This window comes from Sesamum indicum, linkage group LG9 (assembly GCF_026168435.1).
Source record: "Sesamum indicum cultivar Baizhima isolate 11 linkage group LG9, ASM2616843v1, whole genome shotgun sequence".
In the NCBI taxonomy this organism is placed as follows: domain Eukaryota; kingdom Viridiplantae; phylum Streptophyta; class Magnoliopsida; order Lamiales; family Pedaliaceae; genus Sesamum; species Sesamum indicum.
In genome coordinates, this window is record NC_142665.1 from 19,431,910 (window position 1) to 19,459,195 (window position 27,286).

Sequence of the window (27,286 nt, forward strand, 5' to 3'; positions counted from 1 at the left end):
GGTGACTAAGTTTTGGAGTTTGTGGTGATTCAAGCAACCTTTGTTGGAATGTTTTTTTTATTCTTGGTTGAATTCGAATCGTCTCTCCCCAATGGAGAGTTGTCGAGTTCAAATCCAGGCTCCCCCACCCCTTATTTCCTTTGTAATAAAAAGAAAAAGTGTTGGTGTTTTAGCTATAAAGAATGACATTCCAAAAGCCACTTAATGCAGAACCTTGTACTTGTCAGACACGGACACAACTTTTTGTACATACGAATGTCATGTAAAGTGTAAAAAATAAAACTAAAAAAAAAGTTTCCGACATGGAGAGCACACGGGCACGGTCATGATTGATAGATTTTCCATCACGTTTTAGATGTGATAATTTCTTTCATAACATATTTTATAATTTAAAGATTATAAAATTTGTAAAACGTAGCACTTTTGGTCCTATTTACTTAATGACCATGTGGCCTTTTTCCTTAAATATACTAGTTGCCGCAGCACTCGGTTTCCTTGAGCATATAAAAAAACATTGGGGTGTGAGGTGAAGTGAAAACAAAATTGTAAAAAGAAAGAAACATGGTCTGAAGGGAGTAGAAAGAAAGAAGTCTGTGAGAAGAAAAAAACGTGGAGTGAGATTGTTTTGAAGGGAATGAATGAATTAAATGACAAATTTTGATATTCAAAAATTGATACGACAAAATATCATCTTTTATAATAGTACATATAACGAAAAGGTGTAATGAGACAAAAATTACTGTTTTTATAGGACCAAAGGTGGAAAGACCCTACGTAACAGAACGAAAATTTTACTTCCCCTTAATATCACTATTAAAATATTCATAAAAAAATAATTATTGCTATTAAAAGTAAAAAGTCGTGCTAAATAGTTATCAACCACAACATTACCATAACTATCCGCCATTGTTTTAATAAGTAAAGTCAAAATATTAATTATAGCTAAAAAAACGTTGCTCATAACTTAGAACCACAGTAAATATTTTCACCATTGTTAAAATAATGACAAATATCGATTAAACAGAGTTAAAACTCAAAATTTTTATTGATTTATTTAACGTAATTGATAGTATTACTTATTACAATTTTTAAATCACAACAATCTATAACGTTGGAATTAGCGTCCTGCGGATCATATAACTCTATCCGGCAACATTAACATGCAATTTCAAGAGTTTGTAAACCTTGCATTATGATCAATATCAAAACAAACTTGATAAAATTGAACTTTTAAACATAAATACTATGAACTAACTGAAAATTATGAAACCTGAAATACGTAAAAATAGTAAGAGATTAGAAATCCTTTCGGTTGTAGCAATTAATCCAACACATATATTAGTGTATCGACAACATACATATGTAATTTATGTTCTATCAGGAATAATTCAATTGTTTGAACTTAAAATTTTTTTATAAGAGGTCTTGTGTTTGAATTTAAGTGTGCTCGTAAAAAATATATATACACACACACACACACATAGGTTACGCATAACACACATATTTTACGGTTACTTAGACCCTCTTTTAAATGTAAAATTACACTTTTTTTCAGAAAAAGTTTCAAAATTAAAATATATAGGGTCACTTAGATTCTCTCTCGCTAAAAATGTAAAATTACACTTTTCCCTAAAAAAAATTTCAAAATTATATTTACACCTCCTTCGAAAAATTCTCTGTTTACAACTGATTTCATTTCGTTAGGATTTGGATGAAAAATACTTAAAAAAAATTACATAAAATTTTAATTTGCTTCCTCATTCAACATTCTCTAGTAATATTTTTATATTTTTAAGGGGCTAAATATAATATATATAAAGTTAAAAGGATGTAAGTGTAACAAAATATTGTTATCGAAATTAACCGTTGATGAATTAAAAAACTAGTCATCTTTAGGTATTTTCTTTACTTCTTACTGGATATGGGGTGAGGTCATGTACACCATTATTGTATCTAGTTCTTGAAAATGTCTTGTTCCAGTAATTCTTCTAATGCTTCAAATAGATGCAATAATGATGTACACCTCACTCCATATATAAAAAGTAAAAAAAGTAGAAAAAAGATGGCTAATTTTTTCATTCATCAACGGATATTTTTTTATCTAATGACTGTAATATAGAAATAATATTTTACTATAATTAGACCCTTTTGACTTTTATATATATTACATTTACCCCATAACAAGCATAAAAATATTACTAGGGAAATGCAGAATGAGGGATAAAATTGAAAGTTTATATAATTTTTTTCGGCTAATAACAACCTTTTTTGTCAAAATCATAACAAAAGAAGATCAGTGTAAACGAAAAATCCTCATAGGTGGGTAAATGTATTTTGAATTCTTAATGTAATTTATATTTTTAAAGGGAGTTTAAATATAATTAATCTCAATTTGCACGTGGATTACACACTCAAAACACACTAGATTTGATATAGTCAGCAGTCAAAGCCTCTAAGGTTTATGAAGCAGTAAATATAGAGCTAACTGTGAAGATATTTTAGTAGGTGAAATTACCAATTTCCAGGCTAAGGAACGAGTCCGGGGGACTAATTGTTAGAAGACATACAAGAGGCCTTCCTAGTTGCATGCCTACAACAACGTTTCTTTCGCCACTTAATATATCCCATGTAATAAAAACCAATTACTCAAAAAATACCTCATCGCCATCCTCTCAACGATGAAGAGAGAGAGGGATAACATTGACGACGATGATGATCAGAGGCCTCCAGTTGGGCCAAATAGAACAACTTTTAGGATCAGTCCAGAAAGCACGTGTTCCAACATCAACAACGATAGTAATCACAACCCCCCAATTCCTCCTACCACCACCATCAACATCAACAACAACAACAACAACGTTGTTAGTGCTAATGCCAATGCCAACAAGGGCACGAGCATCAGCAACAGTAGCAACAATAGCAACAACAATAATCATAATAATAAAGAACAGGACCGGTTCCTCCCGATAGCCAATGTGGGCCGGATCATGAAAAAGGTCATACCAGGAAACGGTAAGATCTCTAAGGACGCTAAAGAGACGGTTCAAGAATGCGTGTCGGAGTTCATCAGCTTTGTCACGGGGGAAGCATCGGACAAATGCCAACGAGAGAAGAGGAAGACCATCAATGGGGATGACATTCTTTGGGCCATTATGACTCTTGGCTTCGAGGATTACGTAAATCCACTCAAGCTATACCTAACCAAGTATAGGGAGATAGAAGGGGAGAAGCTTAATGTACCGAAACAACAACGTGTGGAACAACGTTTGCAACATGAACAAAGCTCGAGTGTTCCTTACAATAGTGTATATTCAACGACAAACATGATGTCTCAACCGTCTTTTGTTTCGAACGATCCACCATTTCCATTGCCCTTTTCTCAAAACTCGATTCAGACGACAACCACGTTGCCTCAACAAGACCATGTAGACGAACATTGGTGAAAGAAAAGGGAATCATTTTCTTTAACATGACTATGGTATGTAATATAGCGCAAAAAACCCTTTTTGATTCTATGTGACATATAGGAAGATATAGTTCAAGAATTTGATCAAGACCATGCTATTTTTGAGTCATGCACAGCCCTTTTTCTATTTCTTTTTTGGGGTAACTATAAGACCTTAGTTTTAAGTAATTTTGCTTTTCTTTTTCCAATCTTTTTGTTATTTTTGCATGAAAAAAAATTATAGTTGTTTTCAAACTTTCCTATACTCTTAAAGAGTTCTAGATTTTGGTTCCTAAATTTCCATTTTACATATATATTAGGGTTTGGTAAAATATATAGCGAAGTTGCTGCTCATTCTTAATTTAAGTCGTTTTATTTTGGATTTCTAGTTAATTATTTATATTCTCTCGATGTATGGAGAGGGTGTTCGATTGAGTTTATAAATTTTAAAAATATTTTATTATTATAAAAACTAGAAGAGGAATTTACGAGCTTCGTAATTCATAAAAATGTCAGAAGTTTTACAAAAAGAAAATAAAGGATGTTGAGTTCTTAATTTATATTTTATTTTACATATATATATATATATTATATGTATAAAATTTACATCATCTGTATATTTAAACAAATATTAGGTGTAGAGTGCAAGTAATACGATGAAGCAGCAGGTTGAAATAAATGATTCAAACAAACTTATAGATATACATGTTTTAAAATTATTGAACTTTTGTGACTAGTAAATTTGAAATTATTCTGTATATGGTACATATAGGTCATGATTTTGGTTATCATATTTGCATTTCTAAGGGTTCATACATTTGCTCGAGTAATATATAGTATCCTTTATGCTGATTCCATCTTATGTGTGCTTTCCTAAGTAAAATAAAAATATGTGAGTCGTTGTTGATTGGACTTTAAGTTGGTCTGCAAGAATTAAAATATAATTATTAGCCCTTTTCGAGGAAATTTTTTGAGATATTTTTGCCATTTGAAGGTAAAATTACACTTTTGGTTTCATAAAGTATGTGGTTCGATACTTTTAGTCCTCTACCTTATACGATTTTCAGAATGATTTTAAAAATTGAGAAAACTTGATACATTTAGTCCTAGGCTTTAATAAAATAGTCTCAAAATTGAGAAAACTTGATAAATTTAGCCATCTGGTTTACAAGATTTATAGAAACTATATGTGTCGATATTTTCCAACTTTAAACCCATTTGAAAAATCTCGTAAAGCTTGCCATAGGGTTACATTATAAATTTTAATAATAAACAATCAATATATGCTTACCAATATTACTATTAAAGTAAATATCAATATCTATATATTAGTGGGACTCGTATTTATAACTTTTTAATTATAAGATATTAAATTTTGACAATTAAACTAGATTTCAATGACTTATATATTTCCTCACCATTACTACATATATATCAATATGCCCCTAAATTAATATTCCTCAAAGTCATGCACTAATCTCTAGATTTAATGTTTCACCACAAAATATAATTATGCATATTCTTTCTTCCACTTGCCAAATCAAATTTGACGGACCGAGTCGATCACACAACAAGTTTAATACACTTAATTATTAAGTGAATGTTCATTCTTTATAAATTATGCATCTATCAGATAACAAATACATTAAATATATCATACACGTACTTTTAAATTTGATCAGATCTGATCTGAACCAAAATTTCCCTGGAGAAGAGATCCCAAAATGGCAAAAACTTTGGTTGAAAATTTGAAAAAAATACTAATGTACAAATATAATTTATGAAGGCATGTATCATAAAGATTATTGAAAAACATTGGGACCATGATTTTCAATGGTCACATTGACAATCAAATCAGGAAAAGTGGTTGAAAGAGAGACCACATAAATGAGATACACTTGGACCCAATCTTGTATGGTTTTTGGAAAATATTTGTGTATATGTTGAATCAAACACTGAGAAGACATTTCTGGCAGATCTTTGCACTTGAATAAAACTTATGGTTTCCATGTTTGCCTGCCTCGTTTGGACATCACTTGTAAACTTGTCCATAAATTATTGTTGTATTTTGTCTGCAAATCTCTGATAAAGTTTTGTAGTTCAAGATTTGTCTCCTGGTATTGGTATTGATAGGGGTATAATAATAAAAACTTTTAAAGGATTAAAGTACTGATTTGTAGAATCTCAAAGTGCCCAAATAAAATAGAGATTCACGTACTTTTTATTCGAGTCTGGTCGCACCCTAATTTGACCCGACCCAATAATCAAAATCATCATTGTCGATCACTTAACAATTGGAATTGGCTAAGATCATGGTACAATACTCTAGAAGCATTTTAAGACCAATGTGCGTCATTTATCTAGAGAAGATCCTCATCTTTACACTCGATCTCGCACCTAACTAACTTAGGTATCATAGTGTTTTGCTAAAGACCTCACAACAAGTTCAACGTTTGCCCATTTCATTGTGTTCCAAACACTTATCTAGATTGAACTACCCTTCAGAACCTAGAACAACCACCAAGGTCTCAACCACTCAAAATAGCCACCAAGACTAGTCACATATAGTCATTAATGCGATTTTGGTTCTCAAACAATTTAAGGTGACAATTTTGGTTTTCAACTTTAACTTTTTTGGCACTTATGATCCTTTTGTTAACTTTTCCGTTAAAATTAATGAAAATTTTATTTTAAAGTGAAAAAAATTGCTATTTTCCTCCTATTTTATGGTGCTTTTCAAGTTGTAATTCAATGCGTCCATTTTTCCTATTTTTCTTCAAACTTAAAAAGAGAATAGACAGAAAAAAATAAATAAAAATTTAAGCAACAATTTTTCTATTATTGACTATTTTTTGTTAAGACTTAAATTTATTTTTTTGGTTTATTCTCTTTTGAAATTTGAAGAAAAATAGGAAAAATGAGTGCATTGGATTACAACTTGAGAAACATCATAAAATGGGAGAAAAATAGCAATTTTTTTCACTTTAAATGAAATTTTCGTTAAGTTTAACATAAAAATTATTGGAATGACCAAAAGTATAAAAAAAGTTAAAGTTTGATGACCAAAATTGCAATCTTAAATTGTTTAAAAATCAAAATTATATTAATGACTACATTTGAGGACAAAAAATACATTTATCCCATCTTTAAAATATTTTAAAGATGTTTAAGATCTTATAAACTATTTTTTAAAAAGAATAAGCCAAACCCATAATTTTTTGCAAGATTTTTTAAGTTCTTTTTATCTTAGTGATAATTACACTCGCCTTCCCTCATGAGTTTATTATAGTTGTATATAGATTTTTTGTTGATTGGGAAATTACACTTGATGCTCGAATATTTGTTTTTATCTAAAAAATATATCTATCAATTAGTAAAATTTACAGAATTTGCTAATATTAATAAAAAAATTAAATAAAAATTTATATCTGTTCCTGATTAATTACTTACAGACTTTCTGTAGGCCAAATAAATTTTTTATGATCAAAATATCCTTTACAAAGGTGAAAATGCACCTCGTCACATGTATTAATATGTGAAGATGCATAAGGGTATTTTGGTAAAAAAAAATTTATTTGACCTGCAATAAGTTCGTAATAAGTCAATTGTGGGTTAATATGAATTTCTTTTCATTTTCTTTTGTTATATATCAGTAAATTTCATGAATTTTGACTAGCAAATGAACTTATTTATTGGATGAAAACAAATGTCAAGATATATATATATATATATATATATATATATAATAATTTTTCAAGTCATATAGGGTCAATACACGAAACTTGAAGGTATAGTGGTGCAATTATCCATTTATCTTACATTCAATTTGACATAAATGCTCTTATATTTTATTAATATTTTATTTTTACCCTTCATATTGAAAAAAAATCAATTTATATTATTTCCAACTCTAATAGTTTGATGATTTTTTCAACCATTATTATAATATTATGAAGAGCTTATTACGAACACTTAAACATTTATAAACTAACATCTTATGTCTTCGAATCTTTAAGAAATTATTTTTTAAAATAAAATTCAATATTTTTTTAATTTTTAAAATATCAAACAACATCTAGAAACTTATAGAATATTTCAGACAAGTTTGTTAAGACATCATCTAAATCAACACAAACGTAAAAAAACTTGTAATGATTCATTTCAACCATGCAAACCATCGAATACTACAATCAATCCATCCAAAAGAAAGACAAAAACGAAAATAAAACCAAACCAAACTCATCCTCGTCTCCTCCTACACACACACACATTAATTCTTTTCATTAATTAAACCAAACCAACCGGAACCCCCCAACCTCCACCCCCAAAATTAAAACATTTCAAGCACAAAAAAAAAGGTAACTTAAATCGAAATTAATCGAATTTGAACCAATTACATAACAAATATAATGTACTTACAATGTGATTGATATATAATTCATATAATGACCAATCACATAACAAGTATATCATACTTGCTTTATAATTAATTTAATTCGATCAAATTTAATTTAAGAAAGAACTTTTCACATAGCACATCAAACATCTAAGGTAGAAGCCCCGTTGTTTCCTCGGAGCGCGAGCCAGTCTGACAAATTTTTGGAGGGTATTGGCGTCAGCCCTGTAGTGGTTCTGCGTGAACTCTCTCAAATCCGACCACGTGAAATCCGGGTACTGTCTTGCCTCTTGTCTGCGTACGAGATTCGGAGGGGGCCGCACTGTCTTGTCGTCTCTCGGGTTCATGAAGAACGCGAATGACCTCCTCACTCTCTCCTTGTTCACCACTGCCCTGTGCAGACAACTCTTGTATTTCCCGTTGCTCAGTGCCTACATCATGTGTCCCAAACAAACAATTTTGGGCAGTAACCAAGAACCATACGTATGAGATGACTTATATGTATACGGTACAATTAGTACATGATACGTGTGTGTGTTGGGACTTATCCATCTCTCCCTGTCGATTGGAGTGATCAAGAATTCCCAAGTGTGTGATGTGCGCCTGATACCAACAATTACACGTATTGATCGAATTTGTCGTGTTATATCTGAATAATGTGCATGCATGTACAAGCTGACAAGATCGTGTCGGTATATGTATATAATAATTTAAATGTATTATACTTTTCATATAATTAATATAAATTTGTGCATAAACTCGATTTAAATTAGAATATCTTTATAGTCAATTTTAAGTATTTACAAAATATAGCAATGTTTTTTTTAATTTTGTTATAAAAATTGCAATTAATTAAATTGAAATGGGAATCAATATTCAAGGTGCCACGTGGACCGCAAATGTATTGTTTAGAACTCAAAGCTTTCAAAAAAAAAAAAAAAAATACTAGAGGGTAGGAATCGAATTTGATTGAATTATAACTAATATGATTGATTTGGTTCGATTATACCTAAATTGAGTATGAATTTTTACTTAAAGGTGGTGGATAAGAACATGATAATGCTAAGTTGCTACTATAAAAAAACCATTTTTTCCATCACATCTATCATATTAAATTAACGTGTAGCATAAACGCGACGGACTATTTGTCGCATCTTTGTTTTTCCTGCTGCACTTATTACAGCAAGCCACCAAATTTGGGCCATATTGGGCAATCAATCCATGCCCAAGAATCATTCCAAAATAAGCTACTAGTAGTGTACATAAATACCAATGATATCAGAGTTGAACCTTTCATATAATAAGGGTAATTAATATATAGTTCAACAAGAGTGAAACACACACACGTACACACGCACAAAACCCCATGAAAAATTAATACGAGAAACATACGTACCATGAATGTGTCGCCAATGTTAACAACGAAGGAGTCGGGAAAAGGGGGAATGGCTATCCATTTGTTGTCGAGAAAGATCTCGAGACCTCCGACGTTGTCTTGATGGAGTATTGTTAGGGAAGTTGGATCGCAATGAGGTCCGGTTCCAAGAGTGAGGCCAGCTTCTTTGTGAGGTGGATAGTTGTTTAACCTCAATATTGAGCACCCATCTTGGAAGAATTCTCTGAAGTGAAGTTGCTCCACTCCCAAGCTAATCGCCAAGAGCTCCATGATCACCAGTGACAACTTTTTCATTTCTTCACAGTACTTCTGATAAACACGACTGCAGTACGTAGACAAGCAAATCAATTATTAAGGTACGTACGTACACCTTTCTGAATTAATTTAATTACCATAAGTGGAATAAGTCTAATTAATGAAATATAGAAATAAATTTACTAGAAAACAATGTATATATTAATAAGTAAGTTTTCCACATTGTATGGATAGTAATTACTTTTGTACTTATAATTGCATTAATAATTTATAATCATATATTATAAGGAAATGTCGAAAATTAAAAATTTTGAATATATATATATATGTGTGTGTGTGTTCTCACCCCGCTTCTTCAAAATCTTGGCCTAGACCCGACGTGATGTAGTCGACCAAATCGTGCCCCGGGCCATCCGCATGCTCGTAGATAAAGGAGAAGGTCTCTTTCCATGGAAGATTGGATGAAAACCTATCGGCATGTGCCCCCGAGTATCCAAAAAGAGCCCCGGGCTTTCTCAATAGAGCCATCTTCTTGCTAACATGGAGATTAAAGAAGGTGTCCGTATGTCGATGCATCGCTTCAATGACACTTGCATCGACGCCATGATTGATGACTTGGAAGAAGCCATGGCTGAGACAGGCGTTCTTGATCTGCCGGGCAGCGAGGTCCGTTGCTTCTTGATCGCCATCGAGGAAGCCCTTTAGGTCTACCGGAGGATCATGGAGTTGTTCTTGAGCAAAGTAGGTGTCCTCGCGAGGCCAGAGGAATTGTGCGGGCAGGTTTGGCTGTTTCTGCAGGAGGGATATGTCGAAAACTGGCTCCTCTGTCGGAGTTTTGAGGACGGATGGGGGGGGAAGAACGAGGGTTGAGGCACTTGAGTCCATTTGGCTTGGCGGATGTGTTGAGTAGTTTGGAGAAAAGGGCGTAATTTATAGTGGAACTATTGGGTTGGTTGGTGGGGAGGGAGAAATTATATCATAATTACGAGCTCATCTGTATTATTATATTCAGTATGCAGATAAGTGTGGATAATATGGTATTTATTACCGGATTCATTTTTATGTTGTAAAGGTTGTTGCATCTTTCCTTTTATTTAGTACTGGCTATCGTCGCACACGATTTTGTCAGCATATAAAAAATAATTTGATGTAAGAATAAATTATAATTGTAATATTGTTATAAATGTGAAGAAGGTAAAATAGAAATGTGGAGTAGTGGGTAGTTAAAAAGGAAAACAAATATAATTGCGAGATTATTAAAAAATATTGCAATTACTGATCTGACCAAATTTTTATAAAGGGATTAAATGAATACAGATTAAATTTGGATATTCAAAAATTAGAATAACAATATTTTTTTTTATAATAGTATAGATATATATTATGTGTAAAAAGATTATATTACTTAAGAAGAAATTTTGTATGTTATAGATATGGTGTGTGTAACAGGACTGAATTGAATTTATTGCCCTATAAGTTATGAATTTAAAATTTTTAAAAACAAAATTTCTAAAATTTATTTGGATAAGCTTAAATTTAAAAAATTTCAAAATATTTTATTTTAATTTACGAACAATGTTTTGCTAAATATTTATGAATTTAAATTCTTTCCTTAAATTCATAATATAGCGTTAAATAAATATGGATGGTATAATATTTATGAGTTAGATAAGTGTGGATAATATGAATTTTATGAGTGAGATAAGAAGAATACTAATTACTCATTGGTGGAGAGATGAAATAAACTATTTCTTGACATTAAAACTTTTATGGAATAAACAACAGATTGGTTACTGGGATTCAAATTAAAGTTTATAACAAATATGGGTTTTACTTATATTCAAGATAATAAATTTATGCTAAATTTGGATCTTATGTATTTTTAATAGATTGATTCGAAAAAAGAACAAAAACTCTTTTAGATATATGGCTTTTTAGACAATTGATGCCTATTAAAAGAGCCTTCAAGACAATGATAAAGACTAAAATACTACAATAAAACTTTTATGCTGTATTTGGATCGAAAGATTTGGATTTTAGAATTTCAAATTCATAATAACAAATCTATCAGACTTGTTTGGACAAATTTATGCCACAAAAAATTTCAAATCCTTGGATTTTTACTTTGAACTATATTTTGTGACATTGTGATTAATTTCAAATCTGTTTATATAATATTGAGCCATTTGAAATCCTTATTTTGAATTTTCCCCTCAATCCAAATTCTTTCATCTGGATGCAACCTTATGTAAACGCGATATGATATAATATTTAGGGATAATTACACTCTCCTCCCTTGAGGTTTGGTGTAATTATATGTAAACTCATGTGGTTTGAGAAATTACATCTAGTATATATGATATTTGCTTTCGTCTAATAAACAAGTCCCTATTTTGGTCAAAATTAATTGAAATTGTTGATATTAACCAAAAAAATTGAATAAAAATTAATATTTACTCTCGATTGATTTATTACTGACTTATTGTAAGTCAACTAATTTTTTTAAACTAAATTATCCTTATAACAGTGAAAAATATATACCTTTTCATATGCATTAACTCGTGAAAATGTATGAGGGTAATTTGATCATAAAAAGATTTACTTGACCCTCAATAAGTCAGTAATAAATCAATAAATATTTTTCTTTATTCATTTTTGTTAATATTAGCAAATTCGAAAAATTTTAACAAAACAGAGGGACTTATTTGTTAGACGGAAGCAAATCTCAATGGTGCTAGATATAGTTTTTCAAACCACAAGAAATTTACGTATAATTACGGCAAACATCATGGGAGGGGAGTTAATCATCCCTAATATATGCTAGTGAGATAAGAAAAATACTAATTATATGTCTTGATCGAGAAAGAAAATACAGTACAATTAGGACTATCGACGTATTATTTTACTTAGTAAGTGTTAATAATATGAATTTTTATGAATGAAATATATTTATTATGTGATTAGTTTAAATTTTATAAGACCAAAATTTGAATTAAAGTTCTCTATTTTACTATCAAATACATCATATATGAAAAGATTCGAACAAATTTTAGAAACTATAGATCCAAGTCCCAGAAAATATATGGGTGTAGTCTTATGTCAATTAATTAATGAATTTTTATTATCTCATAGTTTTTAATTTTATTTATATATTGATCTGACCGATGAATACTCAATTTATTAAAATATTGATATAATTTGTATCATTATCAATTTGAGAATGATTGTATTCATTTTTAATACCGACAAGAATAGAGTTCAAAAGTGATGCGCACATTTTTGGGATGAGACTTGATCTCCAGCACGCAAGAATGTCAATTCAGGCCGTATGCTTACATGTTGAGACTTGAGCGTTCAGGAAGTATAAGCGATGCAATTTTTTTTTTATTTAATAGATAAATTCAACAAATATATTAATATGACGAAGAATAGTAATAAATTACATCGATTTAATTAATACATCAATATGATCATAATTTTTTTCACAAAACTCAACCTAACATTAACCGCTGGAATAAGACATCATTGATATAAGCAATGCTTTTAGTAGTTGTTTTTTTACATGGATGTAAAAATAGGTTGAGTTACCAAAATATTAGCATTCAAATCAGGAAATACCTATAAAAGATAGAGGAATTGTGTCTTCTCTATTCGGGACAATTGGATCAACCCGATCAGGTATTAATTATTCTGTGATTGATTTATTTCATGTTTATTAACAAGTCATTTATTTGGATAAAATTATAAAAATATCAAAATTACCCCATAATAAGACAAATTGATCATTAAAAAAATACAGTATTTTTTCTTTCTTTTATTTGAAATTTTCATAAATTTCAAGTCGCGGGCCGGTGAATTGAAAGTCGAATATCCAGCTCAATCCGTCCAAATAAATAAGACGTACAAGAACAAAGTATTACTTAACTTGAAGATAAAATTAATATTTTAGCCAAGTTCATATAAACTGAAACTTTCTATTTATCTCAATTCTCGTTGTAACTAATTTCTTTCTTTTGTTAATGGGAATTAAAACCCTTTTGTAGACAAAAAAAAAAAATAGGATCATTATGTATAATAATTATAAATAAATAGAATGGAGCTGGATTTTGGAGGGATGAAATTTTAAGGTTGGAAGGTCCAAGAAATAAGACAAGGACAGTATCTAAGGTTGGCTTGGAATGAATTTCCAAATTCCAATAATAATTTGTCTTGTATGTATTGCAATTGCACACACAAAATCAGAAGATTTTATTCTTTGATTTTCCCAAAAATTTTGTCATTTTCCCACAAAAATGGAAACACGTGCACTCTGTCCTCATATCAGATTTTACCAATCCAAGAAAACAAAGAATAAGACATCACAATTTCGATTCTACTGCACTCTTCTTTGAATCAGATACGTGTTAATTCTTCTTGTGAAAAGAGTAGTATTCTTTATTTCATTTTGTTTGCTTTGAGTCCAATTTTTTACTAAAATTTTATTTTTTTTAAATTTTAATAAACAGATAAAAGTCCGTCAAATTCCTCGTTTTGACGTAAACGACTTTTATCCAAAAAAAAAAAAAAAAGTAAAATACATGCTAATTTAGCTAATCTTAGACCGATAAATGCAATCATGCGGCTGCTGGGGTTGACGATAAGTGTTTGATAGCAGCATTCCTGATGCCAATCATATCTGTGCATTTGCTGCTACCGTAATTGCCAAGTTTTGGTTGGAACAACGAGTGAATTAAGTTCTCCAAGCTCTCAGCATTGTGATATACCTGGTCTGTCGCGTGCTCTAATCCAGACGTAAATCGTTGCAAATAGCTCTTATAAGGTGGGACAATAAGCTCAACTATTAACCGGCATGTCTTCTGTCTCAAGTCTTTATCAGACAGTATCCATGCCGATTGCTTCTTATACATGTCATCAAACGTCTCGCAGAATACACTAATCCTCGTCCTGACCAGATTACGGTCAATGGCTCTACCCCCAGGGAACAAGATTAGGTCCTCTTCACATAAAAACACCAAAAGTTTTTCCCAACTCTCTCTCATGTACAATGCTGCATAGTACTCGGTGGATTCCTCGTATTTGCTCAACCAAGAAGTCCCCATTAAGTCTCCAAGCTTGGTTCCTCTTATGTTATTGCATAAGTACCAATAATTATTCATCATAAAAAGGTAGGAGAGAGCTTTGTCATTGTATCCTTTGGCCCAAGTCTCCAAGTTGATCTCGAGTGCTGTCATTATGTTGTGAATTTCGTTAGAGTAAAGCCCGTCTTGGAATTTCACCTGATTCCAGGCTTGATAGATCTCCAGAACTCGGACAAGAATCGAGCTGTTCTCATCCTCAAGAAGTTGGTTGCAGTATTCCATCACAAAACAAACTAGCCTTGGAACACCTCCATCCGGTGGTGGACTAGATGCCCTTTGCAACTCCACTTGCACCAGAAGTTGCCCGAATATTTCACAAGCCCCGTCAACAACTTTCTTGACAAGATCCCTTGTCTGGTTCCGTATCTCAACGCAGAATTTCCCACCAAACAGCTCGTTGAAGTCTAATCTTAGTTTGTCTAGCGTGGAAAATATTTTGAGCAACTTCAAGAGCTTGATCGCTTCGTTCTTGCATTTACAAATCCTGCTGCCAAAATTGAGAATATTGTTGAATCCACAATGGGTTGCAATCTTTGAGAAGCAATTCATCCATGCATCTGATCCAACTTTCTGGAAGACCTCGCTGCAAAGCCTGTACTCGTTCTTTAGCAAATGCCTGACCAAAAACTCCATGTGCTCATCCCACTCATCAATATAGGCTTCTACAGATTGAACACTAACAATTTCAGACAACTGGATGTCCAGGTAATCCACATTGAGGACTTGTAAAGTGGCTCGGGCATTGGCTATCCGGACTTGTGCATAGATAGATATGCATTTGTCCAGGCGATTGTTAGCAGCCAAAACCTGAGTAATGGCTTGCAATTCTTGAACTACAGGTGCCGGAAAAGATGAGTTATCAATGCCTGCGTGATAAGCCGTTGTCAAGAGACTCCTGTATTCGTTCTCCAGATTGTCAAATGCAGAAGCTAAAACTCCTCCATCTTGACGAAAAGATTCCCCTTTTCCCTGCAGTTCCACCAATACTTTCAGAAGTTTCGACACTCGCAGAAAATACCAATCATCAGCAACAACTCCATTGTCTTTTATAAATTGCATCACATCTTCAAGCCACAGGATCACCAATCTGCAATTGTCAGCAAGAAGCTTTAGCGCGTCTTGGAGGCGTTTGATATTGGTGAGATAAAGGAATAAACCAGCAGCACGAGGGCCAATGTTGAGTGAATCCTTCAGCTCGTAAACCAGGTCCAGGACCTTCACAACAGCAGCTGCAGGCCCAATGGCTCGATGAACGTCACCTCTAATCTCATAAACTGCACATTCACAAGCCATATCTTTTATAGCAGCTTGCAGATATGCCAAACTATGACTTGTTTCCTTCAATCTGGTTCCAATTTCATCAACTGCAATGGCTATGTTTCTTGATTTCTCTATGCTGCTCTTGAGAATTTTTGTAGCAGCAACAAGATTATCAAGACCATTAGATTCTCCCATCCTAGAAGTTACCAACCAACCGTTTTTTGGTGGAAAGGGTATTGGGTGATTCATACAACATGAGGAGGGATAAGGAACTTAAATGAGTGAGATCTGGTTGTTTGTTTTCTAAATTACACAACGATGTTGCGTTACCAAACATCACCAAGTCAAGTGAAAATAAGCCTACCAGATTCCAACCAAACTTTACTGCCAATGTAAGAATGGAAGCATAATATCCACAACTGCCCAACAATTCAAGAATCTGCTTACACATGTCAAGGACAATTTCTAACCTGCCTTTCACTCAACTCACACTTGCTCCTCACCCGTGCTTCCATATTTCTTTCCCGGGATAATTTCTTAAAATCCCTCGGTATTATGTAAATTTAGTTGAAAATAACTTTGTACTAATAAAATAGGCAAAACAAATTTCTATCTACTCTAAAATAATAGACACTCTGCCCTGCAGTGTTGTTTAAGGGTGTCAAATTGTTTTATCTTTTACCCATTATACTTATATTTTAATAGTCGTTTGATCTTCAATAGTGAAATATAAAGGCTCTAAATTATACCAATATATAAACATATTTTTCATTTAATATACATAATCATATATATATAATGATATATACTATATATATACACTTATGAAGCGACGACAGATGACTGCCGACAATCGTCGCCGTCGCCCAACCTGGGCAACGGCTAATCATCATCAATCTAGGGCGATTGTCGCCCAGAAAGGGGCGTCTCCGTCGCCTGGATCTGGGCATCGCGACGCCCCTTTTCTTATCGCCCAGTCCAGGTGACGACGAACCAAGCGTCGCAACACCCCTTTTCTTATTGCCCAGATGCAGGTAATAATGATGCCCCTTTTTTGGGTGACAGTCAACAAGATCGAGAGCGAGTCGCCGTCGCCCAACTGGTGGAGGGGGGAAAATATAATTTTTATTTTTTAAAAAGTTTTCTGAAATTTAAAAATGAATAAAAATTAATCTTTATATTTTAAATATATATTTAAATATTTAAGTTAAATATAATTTTAATTTAAATGTATTATTTAAGTAAATAATAATATAACTTAAAAAATTGAGATAATTTTTTAGTATTTTGATATATTTAAATTTAATAATAATTTTAGTTTAGCTAATAATATATAATTATCACCTAACGTCAACATACAAGCTTCTACTTTTATATTTTATGATAAAGTGTGATATATACCTTATTTTTGTGTAGTGTGGCAACAGTAATAGAGTATATATAGAAGATAAAAATGCCTCTTACGAGCAAAGTCATGCAGCAGGAAGAAGAGTTGGTGTAACATTTACTTTCTGTTTTTGCTCATTTACATCACTATTAGTGATACACTATTTGATATTTTCTCACCCCCTACATACAAGAATGAATTCTCCGGAATCGCAGAGAACGCCCATAATCAGATGATCATCAAATGCATGTTGTTCTTGATTTTGGAGGTTCAAGTGAACATCACTGCTGATCCATCCCACTGGGACCGGCCTCAACGTCTACGTTTTCAGGGCTCTCTTCTGCCTTAACATATGGCAAACCAGCTGCTTCTGCAGCTGCAATCGAATCCTGATAGAGAATAAGAAGTTCAAAATCTTCGACCATGAAGCACCAACAGAATTAGGCATGTTTTGGAGTTGGACCTGCTGTTTACCTTTGAACATGTCGAATCAATTAGTGTTGACTCCACCTCCCTGGCAACCTGATCTACAGCCTCGTGATTCTGATGAAGAAACGAAAAAAAATGTTAGCTAGAATGAAATATTGCTCTTCATGACAGGCATGATTCTCATTCTCCACCAAAGCAAGGTGGTTGTGGAGCAAATCACTGAAAATCTCAAATACATCAACTAAGTATTATTCGAAAACTAAAACAGAAGTTTGATTCTGCTGGATAAGTTGCTGCTTCCAATGCTCACGTGCTACCTCTTCAGGATTTTGAGTGAAAAGTTGAATTATAATGTTTGTTGTAGGCTATCAAATGTTTTACCAACTTAAGAAGATTACAAAGGTATGGTGATCTTAGGAGTTGCTTCATTACGCTCCTATTTCATTCTTGGGCTAAGATGAAAAATCAAAGGTGAAATACAAGCCTAAGAACTGTTCTCCCAATACCAAAACGTGCATATTGTTGCAGGAGATTAATGTTTTCATGCAAAATGCATAATGACTGTTACAGCAGAAACTGGATCATCCATGATCAGTAATTTTGATAAGTTCACTAACATCAAAAAACAACCACGAAAGGCCTATAAAATATAGGATATATTGGTGCATGACATCAAAAAAGAAACTGATGATCGTTACACTTTTAACCATAGTGTAACCTGATCTATCTGACTATTAGACAAGTAGAGGTAATTCTTTCTTTAGAAAAATAACTAAAATAGGACCACCAACCAAATGTTGTGGTGGTGGTGGCATTCGGAAGAGACGGTTACTGAAATAAGCAATTCTCTTGAAATTAAACTCAAAGTACCTTATTACACTGATAACAATATTTCTTTACTTATTAAAGAGTTTAGGGTGAGAGAAACCTTATGGTTTGGCTCGGATTCAACAAATTCCATCTTCACCCTTCTAGGCGTAGACTTGCTGTATGGATATAACCCAGAGTGATGTATGCTAACTGATAACAAAGAAAGTTTGAGAAGAATTGAGTAGGAAGTGTACCGTTCACAATCAACATTAACATCAGAATCAGGATGATTTCGTTCGTCTTTATTATCTTCATCTTCATCTGCCTGCATGTAAGGTATTCATGAGAATTCACTTCATCCCACATCCCGCATGTGCATTTAGATATACAAGTCATATGTTCAAGTATTCTAATGAACATAGTCATGAGAGTAGGGAGATTGCATGGAAGGGAAAAATAAAGGAATATACAGCTATTTTTCACCTTCCCCGTCCTCTAGTAGGAATCGTGAGGTCTATATCATATTGCCAGTTCACTGGCACTGAAGTGGTAAATCTTACTTAGAGAACAAATCCATGGGAGTGACTAGATGACTCAGACCATTATACAACACATACACTATGGGACCTCCTCAAAGCACCGAGTACAATTTTGGATCTATCTGTTTCCTATTGAAAAAAAAAATGTCTTCTAAAATTTCTCAAATCTATTGGATATTTCAGTTAACTTGAACCAATGTGGAGGTACACTTGAATGGGTGTAGAAGTATTACTGCACTAATGGCTCAAAAGCTATGGCACTAAGATATACTGCTATAAAAATGTAAACATGGTTATAACAGATAATCTTCAGTGACAGTCGACGCTGAAAAGAAAATCTGAAAACAATTATGATAGAACAATGACAAAAAACACTAGCATTATATACTTTACCGTAACCATCATCATTATCATTCCAGTCATCAGGATTTCAGTAAACTAATTTTATTCTTACACTCCCAATCAACACTTTCTTTTTTCTTTTTACTGAATTACAACTTATATTTATTTCCTTTCTGTTAATTTTCAGGAGACTTTTATGTTTGAGTTGCCTCAAGCGTAAATTGTACTTAAAGTTGGGTAAATCTTCATACTAGGAGAAGAAACTTTGCATGTTTTTCCTAACCCCATTTTCATGTTTCACAGTAAGTTTTTCATTCTTGTTTATTTTCTTGTTTCTTAGTATTTCTAAAAGTCCTACTTTCCTAACCCATCTACTCATTCCATTTTCTTGGCTCCAACTTCTTCTTTATTCTTTCTTAGTAGTCCATATCTGCTTTTCCATTCTCTCTTCCACCCCTCACATCTGTTTTTTGTACCTTCTGTAACTTACCGAGCCATATGAATGTATACTTGTATTTTCAGGTCAATCGAGATGCAACCTTCTTAGTGCAAAACAGTATGAAGCAAGCAAACATAATTTACAAAACTTAAGACATCATGAGGCTGTGGACTGTAACCGTATGAGTCATGCAACAAAAACAAATAAACAAATAAGACAGGCGTGTTGAAGGAAGAAAAGAAACGTGCAACACAACCTAGTTCGTAGCCATTGAGATTGATTGACAATGAAATTGAATATTAACTCAAGATTTTACAGAGACTGGTTGAAGAGACTAACATGGTTAGGTTAAGAAATAACCGGGCATTTCCAAACATTGTTAGGACCTCTTATATATGGCCCTGACGAGAATTCAGAAAATGTCCTTGATGAGAGTTGATGTACCAAATTAAGGTAACAGCTGATGACTTTCATGATAGAGCATTTTAAAACATATAAATAGAAAAATCCAATTTGGAGTTGAAAACTCAATATTCCAATAACTGAATAAGCTGACAGTCGCAAGAAAAAACCTCCAGAAATTGAGTATCTGGTGGTCGCTCCTGGAACTGTACACTTGGAGCATGCTGTAGTTTTGAGAGATTGTCAAGAAGCTTCACTCTTATGTGTTCCAGCAACTCCCTAGAATTTTTGTTTTCCATGTTACTTGGAGCAACATGAAGAGTATACTCTGGGCCAAAGTACTCAATGTATTCATGCTGTGGCATCTTATCATCAACTTCAATTCCAAGTGCCACTCCTGTCTGCCCAAGGAACAAAATCATTTCATCAGTAATGACAACTGACGAAGAAATGGAGAAGAGGTTGTCAATCTCTTTGCGTGATTCAAGAATTATTAATGTGGAGCCAACTCAAGGTCTCGTGTGAATTTTTTCCCTTTTTATGGTGTGGGAGAAGAGGGAAGGATTCATACATCCCAAAATGAACAGACTTAAACAGCTCTATTGTTCCTACATGTATTACCCTAGAGAACCAGATTGCAAATCATTTTGTCAATAAATTCATAGCATTAAACAAGCAGTCCTAGTTAAAAACGCAGCCAAATTTCAGTAGTCTGGGAAATTTCCTCAAAAGAAGTTTTGAAATTACACTTACACCCCCTCCGAAAATTCTCAGTTTTACACTAACCCCCTTCCATTAGGGTTTGGATGAAAAATACTATCATTAGCAAGAAAAATTACATAATTTTTCAATTTTATCCCTCATTTAACATTCTCAAGTATATTTTTTGTACTTATAAAGAATAAATGTAATATATATATATATGAAGGGAGGTTAACATCATATTACATTTTTCAACTAATATACAAAATTATTACATGAAAATGTTAAAATGAGGGATAAAATTGAAAATTTATGTAGTTTCTTGACTAAGCTCAGCATTTTTCGTCCAAACCATAACAAAAGGGGATTAAGTGTAAACACTAAATTTTCGAAGGGGGTCTTAAGTGTAATTTTGGAACTTTTTGAGGAAAAGTGTAATTTTGAATTTTTATAAGGGGGTGTAACTGTAATTAACCCTAAAATATTTGGCTCCTTTATGTGTTGGATTTCGTGTAACATTTTCTCTTTAGGGTATAACAATCTTTCTCCTACTAATAATTAGTAGGTTTCACATACACACAAATAATCTTATTAAAACTCTTTGTCATAACAATAAATCTAGAGAGTGAATTTCCTTGGTGATAATATTGAGCATCAGGGATGAGGACAACTTGCTCTGATGTCTATCAATTATCACGAATTATTATCCATAACTAAAATACTAATTGCAACCAGCCAATTTTAACCTCTCGTTCAGACATCTCTCAGAGTTTTCAATGGAGGCAGGCAATTCTGATAAGAAAACATCGCATTTCAATGTTGGCAAACAACTTTCATAAGAAAACATTGCAGTTTTCAAGCACACAAGCCATACCTCATAGCACCAGCAACGAGCAACATTGCGTATTGTGTAGCCACCTCCACCTACTAAAAGGAGTGGAACATTGAAAGATCTCATAAATCTGACACACTCTGCATGACCTTTAACTGAGAGATTGAAGCAGCCCAACCTATCCCCAGAGAGGGAGTCAGCTCCACATTGTAAGACCACTGCTCCAGGCCTGAAAACTTCCATCACCTTACTAATTATTGGCTTAAATAAGGATTGATAACTTTCATCATCAATTCCATCATCTAATGGAACATTAAGTGCATAATATTTCCCCTTTCCAAATCCAATATCTCGTATGTCACCAGTACCAGGAAAATAATCTCCAAATTTATGAAAGGAAACAGTCATGACACGATCAGTGATGTAAAAGGCCTCCTCAACTCCATCACCATGATGAATGTCAATGTCCACATATAAAACACGCTGCAGATTGGAACGTAAAACAAATCAAACCAAAGTATTTATGTTATTACGGACAAATATATATATATATATATATATATATTATCAAATTGTTACTTAAGAAAGTGACTTGAAAATGAGATAACTGTCTAAGAAGTTTGCTACCACTATTTTAATGATACTACTTGATTTTAGTGGTAGTGAAGCCCTAAACTGATGCATGTCTAGTTGATGACAGTGGAATTACCATCTGTTGGATTTGTTTCCTTGGACAAGAAAGCTGCAATAGACTACTAAATCAAGGCTTTATCTGGAGACATTTTACTTTTTGGTCGAGTAGTAACTCTTTGAATAACAAACAAATTATTTTTCTGTTTCCTTTTCAGACTACCAGCCACATATCATTGCCCCTGTTCTTACTAAAATCGACTGACTTTGCTCCTGTGACATAATTCTGGGACAAGTTAGACAGATTTAGCATGAGGTCAGCATCATATTGAGTCCATGTCTCCAACTTGTACCTAGTATAACATGGAACAAGGAAATGCAACAAAGGAAACTTTTATTGCCAGGATATGTTTTCGGATATCAATCACAGGTTCAACTGTGTATCACATTGGCATGATATATGTATGCAGAAAACAATAACATCCTGATCCTAGGATTATTAACTCCCTTACATTTCTGACTTATGTCATCAATTTCACTTTGCAAAAAATTTGGTATTTTATAAATTTTAAGCTAGCCTTTACATATGTTATTATACAGCATATAATTGTTTAATTATTTTATATATAGAACATGAACAGTATAATGATTTTTATTTTAGTATGAACTATCTCCTGAGTAATGTATGATAGTAAAGTCTACCTCATGAGTTTTGAGGAGTTCTAAAATAGCCAGCACTATATCATTGACGTAGCAGAAACCAGATGCCTCACATTTCTTTGCATGATGCAGGCCACCTGCCCAATTTACAGCAATGTCACAATGTCCATGATTCAACTTGACCGCCCCACCAATGGACCCTCCAGCATAAGTTTGGCAGAAGGAATAAAGACCATCAAAAACAGGGCAATCTTCCCCAACATTAAATCTCTTCAGCTGCCTTAACTGATCTTGCTGTGTCTCTGGGGTGACTCTTCTCAAGAAAGAGACATAATCATCAGCATGAAACCTGCAAAGATCCTTATCCCGGGCAGGATTGGGCTTCAAAACATGCATGTGTTGCAGTAATCCATAATGAGCAAGGAGTGCGTGGGTCATCCGCATTCTATGTGGCTTCATAGGGTGACCTTGCCCATAATAGTAATTTCCAACCTCCGGATCATAGAAGTAGCAAACTTTTCTTTTCAATCCATCTGCTCCAGATGGTAAAGAATTACCACCAGTATCCATTGCCTTGCATATCAAAAGTACAAGCTAAGACAACTCAAACTCAAGTACTCAGACGCAAAGAAAGCTCAAATCAAATAAGCGAGTGAGAAGTCAAGTTTGCAACTCATTATCAGTATAAGAGTCTTTACAAATTACATTGCAACCTGTTCTTTCTTAGGTGTTTTCCCCCCAAAAGATTGAGCATTCTTTTGATTAAGTTATGTTGAGCTTTTGGCAGTTCTGGCTAGCTTGGAGTTGGTTCAACTGTCTGTTAAACTCAGCTGTTAACGGAATATATAAAATAGTTTGGAAGGTCAACTAATTATGCACTCTTCTCAAATAAATAACTGATAATTTAGTTCTTCACAACTCTTCTTTTACTTGTTTCTTAAGATTGTTGGACACAAGTAAATCCTTAGTACATTAATACCCTTTAGTTTTCTTTTTCTTCAACTCTGTTTATGGAACTCCACAGCGATGATCTCTGAGAATTGAAGACCCGTAGAATGTCCTATATTGGTTATATTATGTTTTTAAGATGGTGTCATCGACATTTCACTAAAAACATAGTTTAAGCAAGCAAACAATTTAGGCCATAGCCACATTAATTCCTAATCAAAATACTCACTTGAAAATAAAAAGTATATCTGCAATGTTCATACTATTTTATAACTGATAAGATTAGACCAGACAGGAAATTAATACCTCAAAGCAAACTCACTAAACAAGCTTAACCCCAAAAATTAAACTTCAAGCAATAATTACAGAAAAGAACAATTTATCAGCAAGTTATGGCAAACAAGAAAACTCTGCTGTACTGTAGCAAACATATAATACTGAAAGAAAATGGTTAACGTGATGTTCACACACAAAGAAATAATTAGATTGACGGAGTGACTTGTTGATGGTAATGCATCATGTTTTCAGGTCTTCTCACCACGATACAATTTACTCTACAGATGGATTAACCTAATCCAACCAATGTGGTGGAAAAGCTGCCTAAATAAATACGCCCATGCATGTCATTCACATAAACATCAAGAATAGTAGCATCTTTTACATAATTTTAGTGGATGAGCAGAGTCTCAGGATTTTGTCAAGTTTTTTATACAATTTAAACAGAAAAGTTAGGATAGATTATTAGATTTAAATGTAGTCTTGGAAATTGGAAATGACGTATAGTAACACTACTAACAATATCTTCATAGTTCTCAAGTGCCGTTGCCCCAAACCAACACCTCTTCATATGAATTTTTTGAAGTTTATGTTGCGACTGTAATATCTATATAATATTATAAATAGATGTAACCCAGTAAGTTATGACGTCAATGAGTAGTTACAAGCTTGATTTTTGTTTTTCCTCATTGGCATAAATACACTATTGGAACTACTTCTAGTGCAATAATCTGTAATGAAGCTTCTAAATATCACTTCCATTAATTCTCCGATGACCAATATAGTAGGCTAATTAGGTTCCGTGTTTTCAAAACAAGTTTCTGCTTTCCTAGATATCCATCCACATGAAAGAAAATCCATGGGGATGATTTCTAACTGCCTCGATGGAGGACATCAGCGGAGACAAAACAATCCCTAACTTTACGTCAATGACAGAGATTCCAAGATCAGATAAGTTAAGTTACAAGTGATACAGTTTACTGTCAATTATCAACTGAAGAGAGACAAAGGAACTACTTGAAGACCATCATATATCAAAGCAAATTTTACCGTGTGACCAAAGAGGAGAGAATTTCACTTAAACCAAAACCGGTATTCTTCCGAAGATATGCTACTGGTGGATTTTCCTCCAAGAAACACTTCAGAACAGAGTAGAGGTTAGGAATTACACAAGGGAAGGATTAAAATTTGTCTAGACTTTAAGTTTCTCTATCTAGACACGGAATTGACCAGAAAGTAGATAAATCCAAACTGAAAGATGCCAAAAGCCACAATTCGTGGGCAACATACTGGCTCAGAATTCAGCAAACTCAAAACAATCTAAAACTATTTCTTGAAGTAAATCAAATTCAAATAAAGCAAAAACAAATACCGCCGGATGCAGGAGGGGGGGGAGGGTGGAGAATTAAACCGAAAAAAGAACAGGAAAGAGATATGCGGTAACTACTTTAGGAAAAAATTCTCAGAAAACAAACCGAAAACCCAGACACCCATATTTCCAGAGGAGAGACGTTGTATATACAGATGACGAAAGTTCATGCATGTGAGAGTACTGCTCAAACTAATACTCTTGCGTTTTGATTAACAACTCTTACACGCTCATACAGTACCCAAAAAGTCAAGTCCCTTAATTCAAAGTCCATGTGACAAAAACCGCTTGTTACTCAAAAGTTTTTCTTTTGTTGGGCACCCTGTTTCCCCGAATTGGGTCCTCCCACAATGCTACATTAGCCTTATTTCCATTCACATGGAGAAATCCATACAGAAGCACTTTCTTTTCCAGTCAAGAACAACAAGAATAAGCATGGTATTAACAGTGATCACAACGCAAAATCTGAATTATACACAAGAGAGAGAGAGAGAGAGAGAGAGAGAGAGAGAGATGAGGAGAGAAGGGTCACCTGAAACAGAGAGCTGTCGCCGCAATGAATTGCTGTGAGAAGGTGTGATGATGGGCGTTGTGAGAGTGGAAACTTTCCGCATTATATATTGGGTGTTTGGCGTCTGGAGCCGCAGCCGCAGCCGCTGCCGCTGCTGGTTTCGGAGTTGCAAAAATTTTGCCTACTTTTCATTTGTTATTTACTCCAATTTATTACTATTCTCCTTTTCCGGTAAAAATTTCAATTTCAAAATAGTTTTTTATTCTCAATTCATTTCAAATTAATCTTTTTTTATAAATAATTTTTTCATATTGCCCTATAAAATTTTCTTTTTTTCCTTATAAAAAATCAATTTAATTCCTCTCATTTTTTTAAATTGCAATTTGGTCCCTCCCATATAAATTTTAAAAAACATAATCATTTTCAATTGAAAGTATTTTTATTTGGACAATAACATATAAATATATTTTTTATGAATGAAAAAAGTTTCTCGCTTTTTTCTAATAAAATAATATTTTGAATAATTAGTTGAAAAAAAATTAAATAAAAATTATTGCAAAAATTTATAGTATATATATTTATTTATAAAAGAGATACGATGATTCTATCAAGCAAAAAATTTCAAAAGCTATAATCTTATTTAAATAAAAAATATATGTGCCATCTCAATCGAGTAGGACTGCCCAAAGTAAAAATTTGTGTCATCTAATTCAATTAGGCACTCCACGGTACTGACACGGACTATTTTAAAATCAAAATCAAATTAAACGAACTAACATAAATTTTACCCACCCACCCCCCCCCCCTACCCCTACCCTTTTGTTTTACTTTACTTTTTTTATTTTTATCTCTCTCTTGTCTCTTTTTTTTTTTTATAAAACAAACTTAAATAATCTTTTTGAATAAGTTTTAAAATTCAACTTAGACTCGATTCCATTAATTAAAAATAAAAACAAATGTGTTTGAAAATGTGAGATTACGTGAGCTCGAGTCCGTATTTAATTCAATTCAAAACATGTCCAAATTTGATTCCATCAATAATAAACTTAATTTTTCAATCTCAATAATAATATATAAGTTTAGACGATAATGTATTAGGCTCGACCTAAATTTGTATACA

The 27,286-nt window shown here is 33.1% G+C and overlaps 4 protein-coding genes across 13 annotated transcripts; 1 reads left to right on the forward strand and 3 right to left on the reverse strand.

Moving 5' to 3' along the window:
* Positions 1-2,678: 2,678 nt before the first annotated feature.
* LOC105178060 (uncharacterized) lies at positions 2,679-3,589 on the forward strand. Its single transcript, XM_011101412.3, has one exon. It carries the CDS (start codon positions 2,679-2,681, stop codon positions 3,441-3,443), a length of 765 nt encoding a protein of 254 aa, XP_011099714.1. The 3' UTR covers positions 3,444-3,589.
* A 3,993-nt stretch (positions 3,590-7,582) lies between these two features.
* On the reverse strand, positions 7,583-10,442 carry LOC105178059 (gibberellin 20 oxidase 1-B). Its single transcript, XM_011101411.3, has 3 exons — positions 9,839-10,442; positions 9,238-9,559; positions 7,583-8,272 (listed from the first exon to the last, which is right to left on the reverse strand). The coding sequence occupies exons 1-3, from the start codon at positions 10,375-10,377 to the stop codon at positions 7,952-7,954; spliced, it is 1,182 nt and encodes a 393-aa protein (XP_011099713.1). The 5' UTR covers positions 10,378-10,442; the 3' UTR covers positions 7,583-7,951.
* A 3,457-nt stretch (positions 10,443-13,899) lies between these two features.
* On the reverse strand, positions 13,900-16,438 carry LOC105178375 (exocyst complex component EXO70I). The gene has a single exon (XM_011101839.3). It carries the CDS (start codon positions 16,137-16,139, stop codon positions 14,106-14,108), a length of 2,034 nt encoding a protein of 677 aa, XP_011100141.2. The 5' UTR covers positions 16,140-16,438; the 3' UTR covers positions 13,900-14,105.
* An 893-nt stretch (positions 16,439-17,331) lies between these two features.
* LOC105178058 (histone deacetylase 19) lies at positions 17,332-26,344 on the reverse strand. 10 transcript variants are annotated; one of them, XM_011101408.3, is made up of 9 exons: positions 26,188-26,336; positions 25,337-25,425; positions 23,105-23,595; positions 21,815-22,255; positions 20,409-20,639; positions 18,771-18,841; positions 18,635-18,692; positions 17,752-17,820; positions 17,332-17,666 (listed from the first exon to the last, which is right to left on the reverse strand). In XM_011101408.3, the coding sequence occupies exons 3-9, from the start codon at positions 23,519-23,521 to the stop codon at positions 17,559-17,561; spliced, it is 1,395 nt and encodes a 464-aa protein (XP_011099710.1). In that variant the 5' UTR covers positions 23,522-23,595; positions 25,337-25,425; positions 26,188-26,336; the 3' UTR covers positions 17,332-17,558. The 10 variants fall into 10 exon arrangements, 9 of the variants coding, with proteins under 9 accessions (XP_011099710.1, XP_011099708.1, XP_011099709.1 ...); XM_011101406.3 differs by having other exon boundaries at positions 23,105-23,635; XM_011101407.3 differs by lacking the exon at positions 26,188-26,336 and adding an exon at positions 25,762-26,133 and having other exon boundaries at positions 23,105-23,635.
* Between the last annotated feature and the right edge of the window lie 942 nt (positions 26,345-27,286).

Excerpts from the sequence above, each read along its gene's own strand:
- LOC105178060 (XM_011101412.3), top strand. The coding sequence starts at position 2,679 with ATGAAGAGAGAGAGGGATAACATTGACGACGATGATGATCAGAGGCCT.
- LOC105178059 (XM_011101411.3), bottom strand. The coding sequence starts at position 10,377 with ATGGACTCAAGTGCCTCAACCCTCGTTCTTCCCCCCCCATCCGTCCTC. Across the intron at positions 9,560-9,838 it reads CAAGATTTTGAAGAAGCGGG|TCGTGTTTATCAGAAGTACT; the intron begins GTGAGAACACAC and ends TACGTACTGCAG. Across the intron at positions 8,273-9,237 it reads ACATTGGCGACACATTCATG|GCACTGAGCAACGGGAAATA; the intron begins GTACGTATGTTT and ends CACATGATGTAG.
- LOC105178375 (XM_011101839.3), bottom strand. The coding sequence starts at position 16,139 with ATGAATCACCCAATACCCTTTCCACCAAAAAACGGTTGGTTGGTAACT.
- LOC105178058 (XM_011101409.3), bottom strand. The coding sequence starts at position 26,269 with ATGCGGAAAGTTTCCACTCTCACAACGCCCATCATCACACCTTCTCAC. Across the intron at positions 18,842-20,408 it reads CAGATACTCAATTTCTGGAG|GCAGATGAAGATGAAGATAA; the intron begins GTTTTTTCTTGC and ends CCTTACATGCAG. Across the intron at positions 18,693-18,770 it reads GTTAATGTTGATTGTGAACG|CAAGTCTACGCCTAGAAGGG; the intron begins GTACACTTCCTA and ends ATATCCATACAG.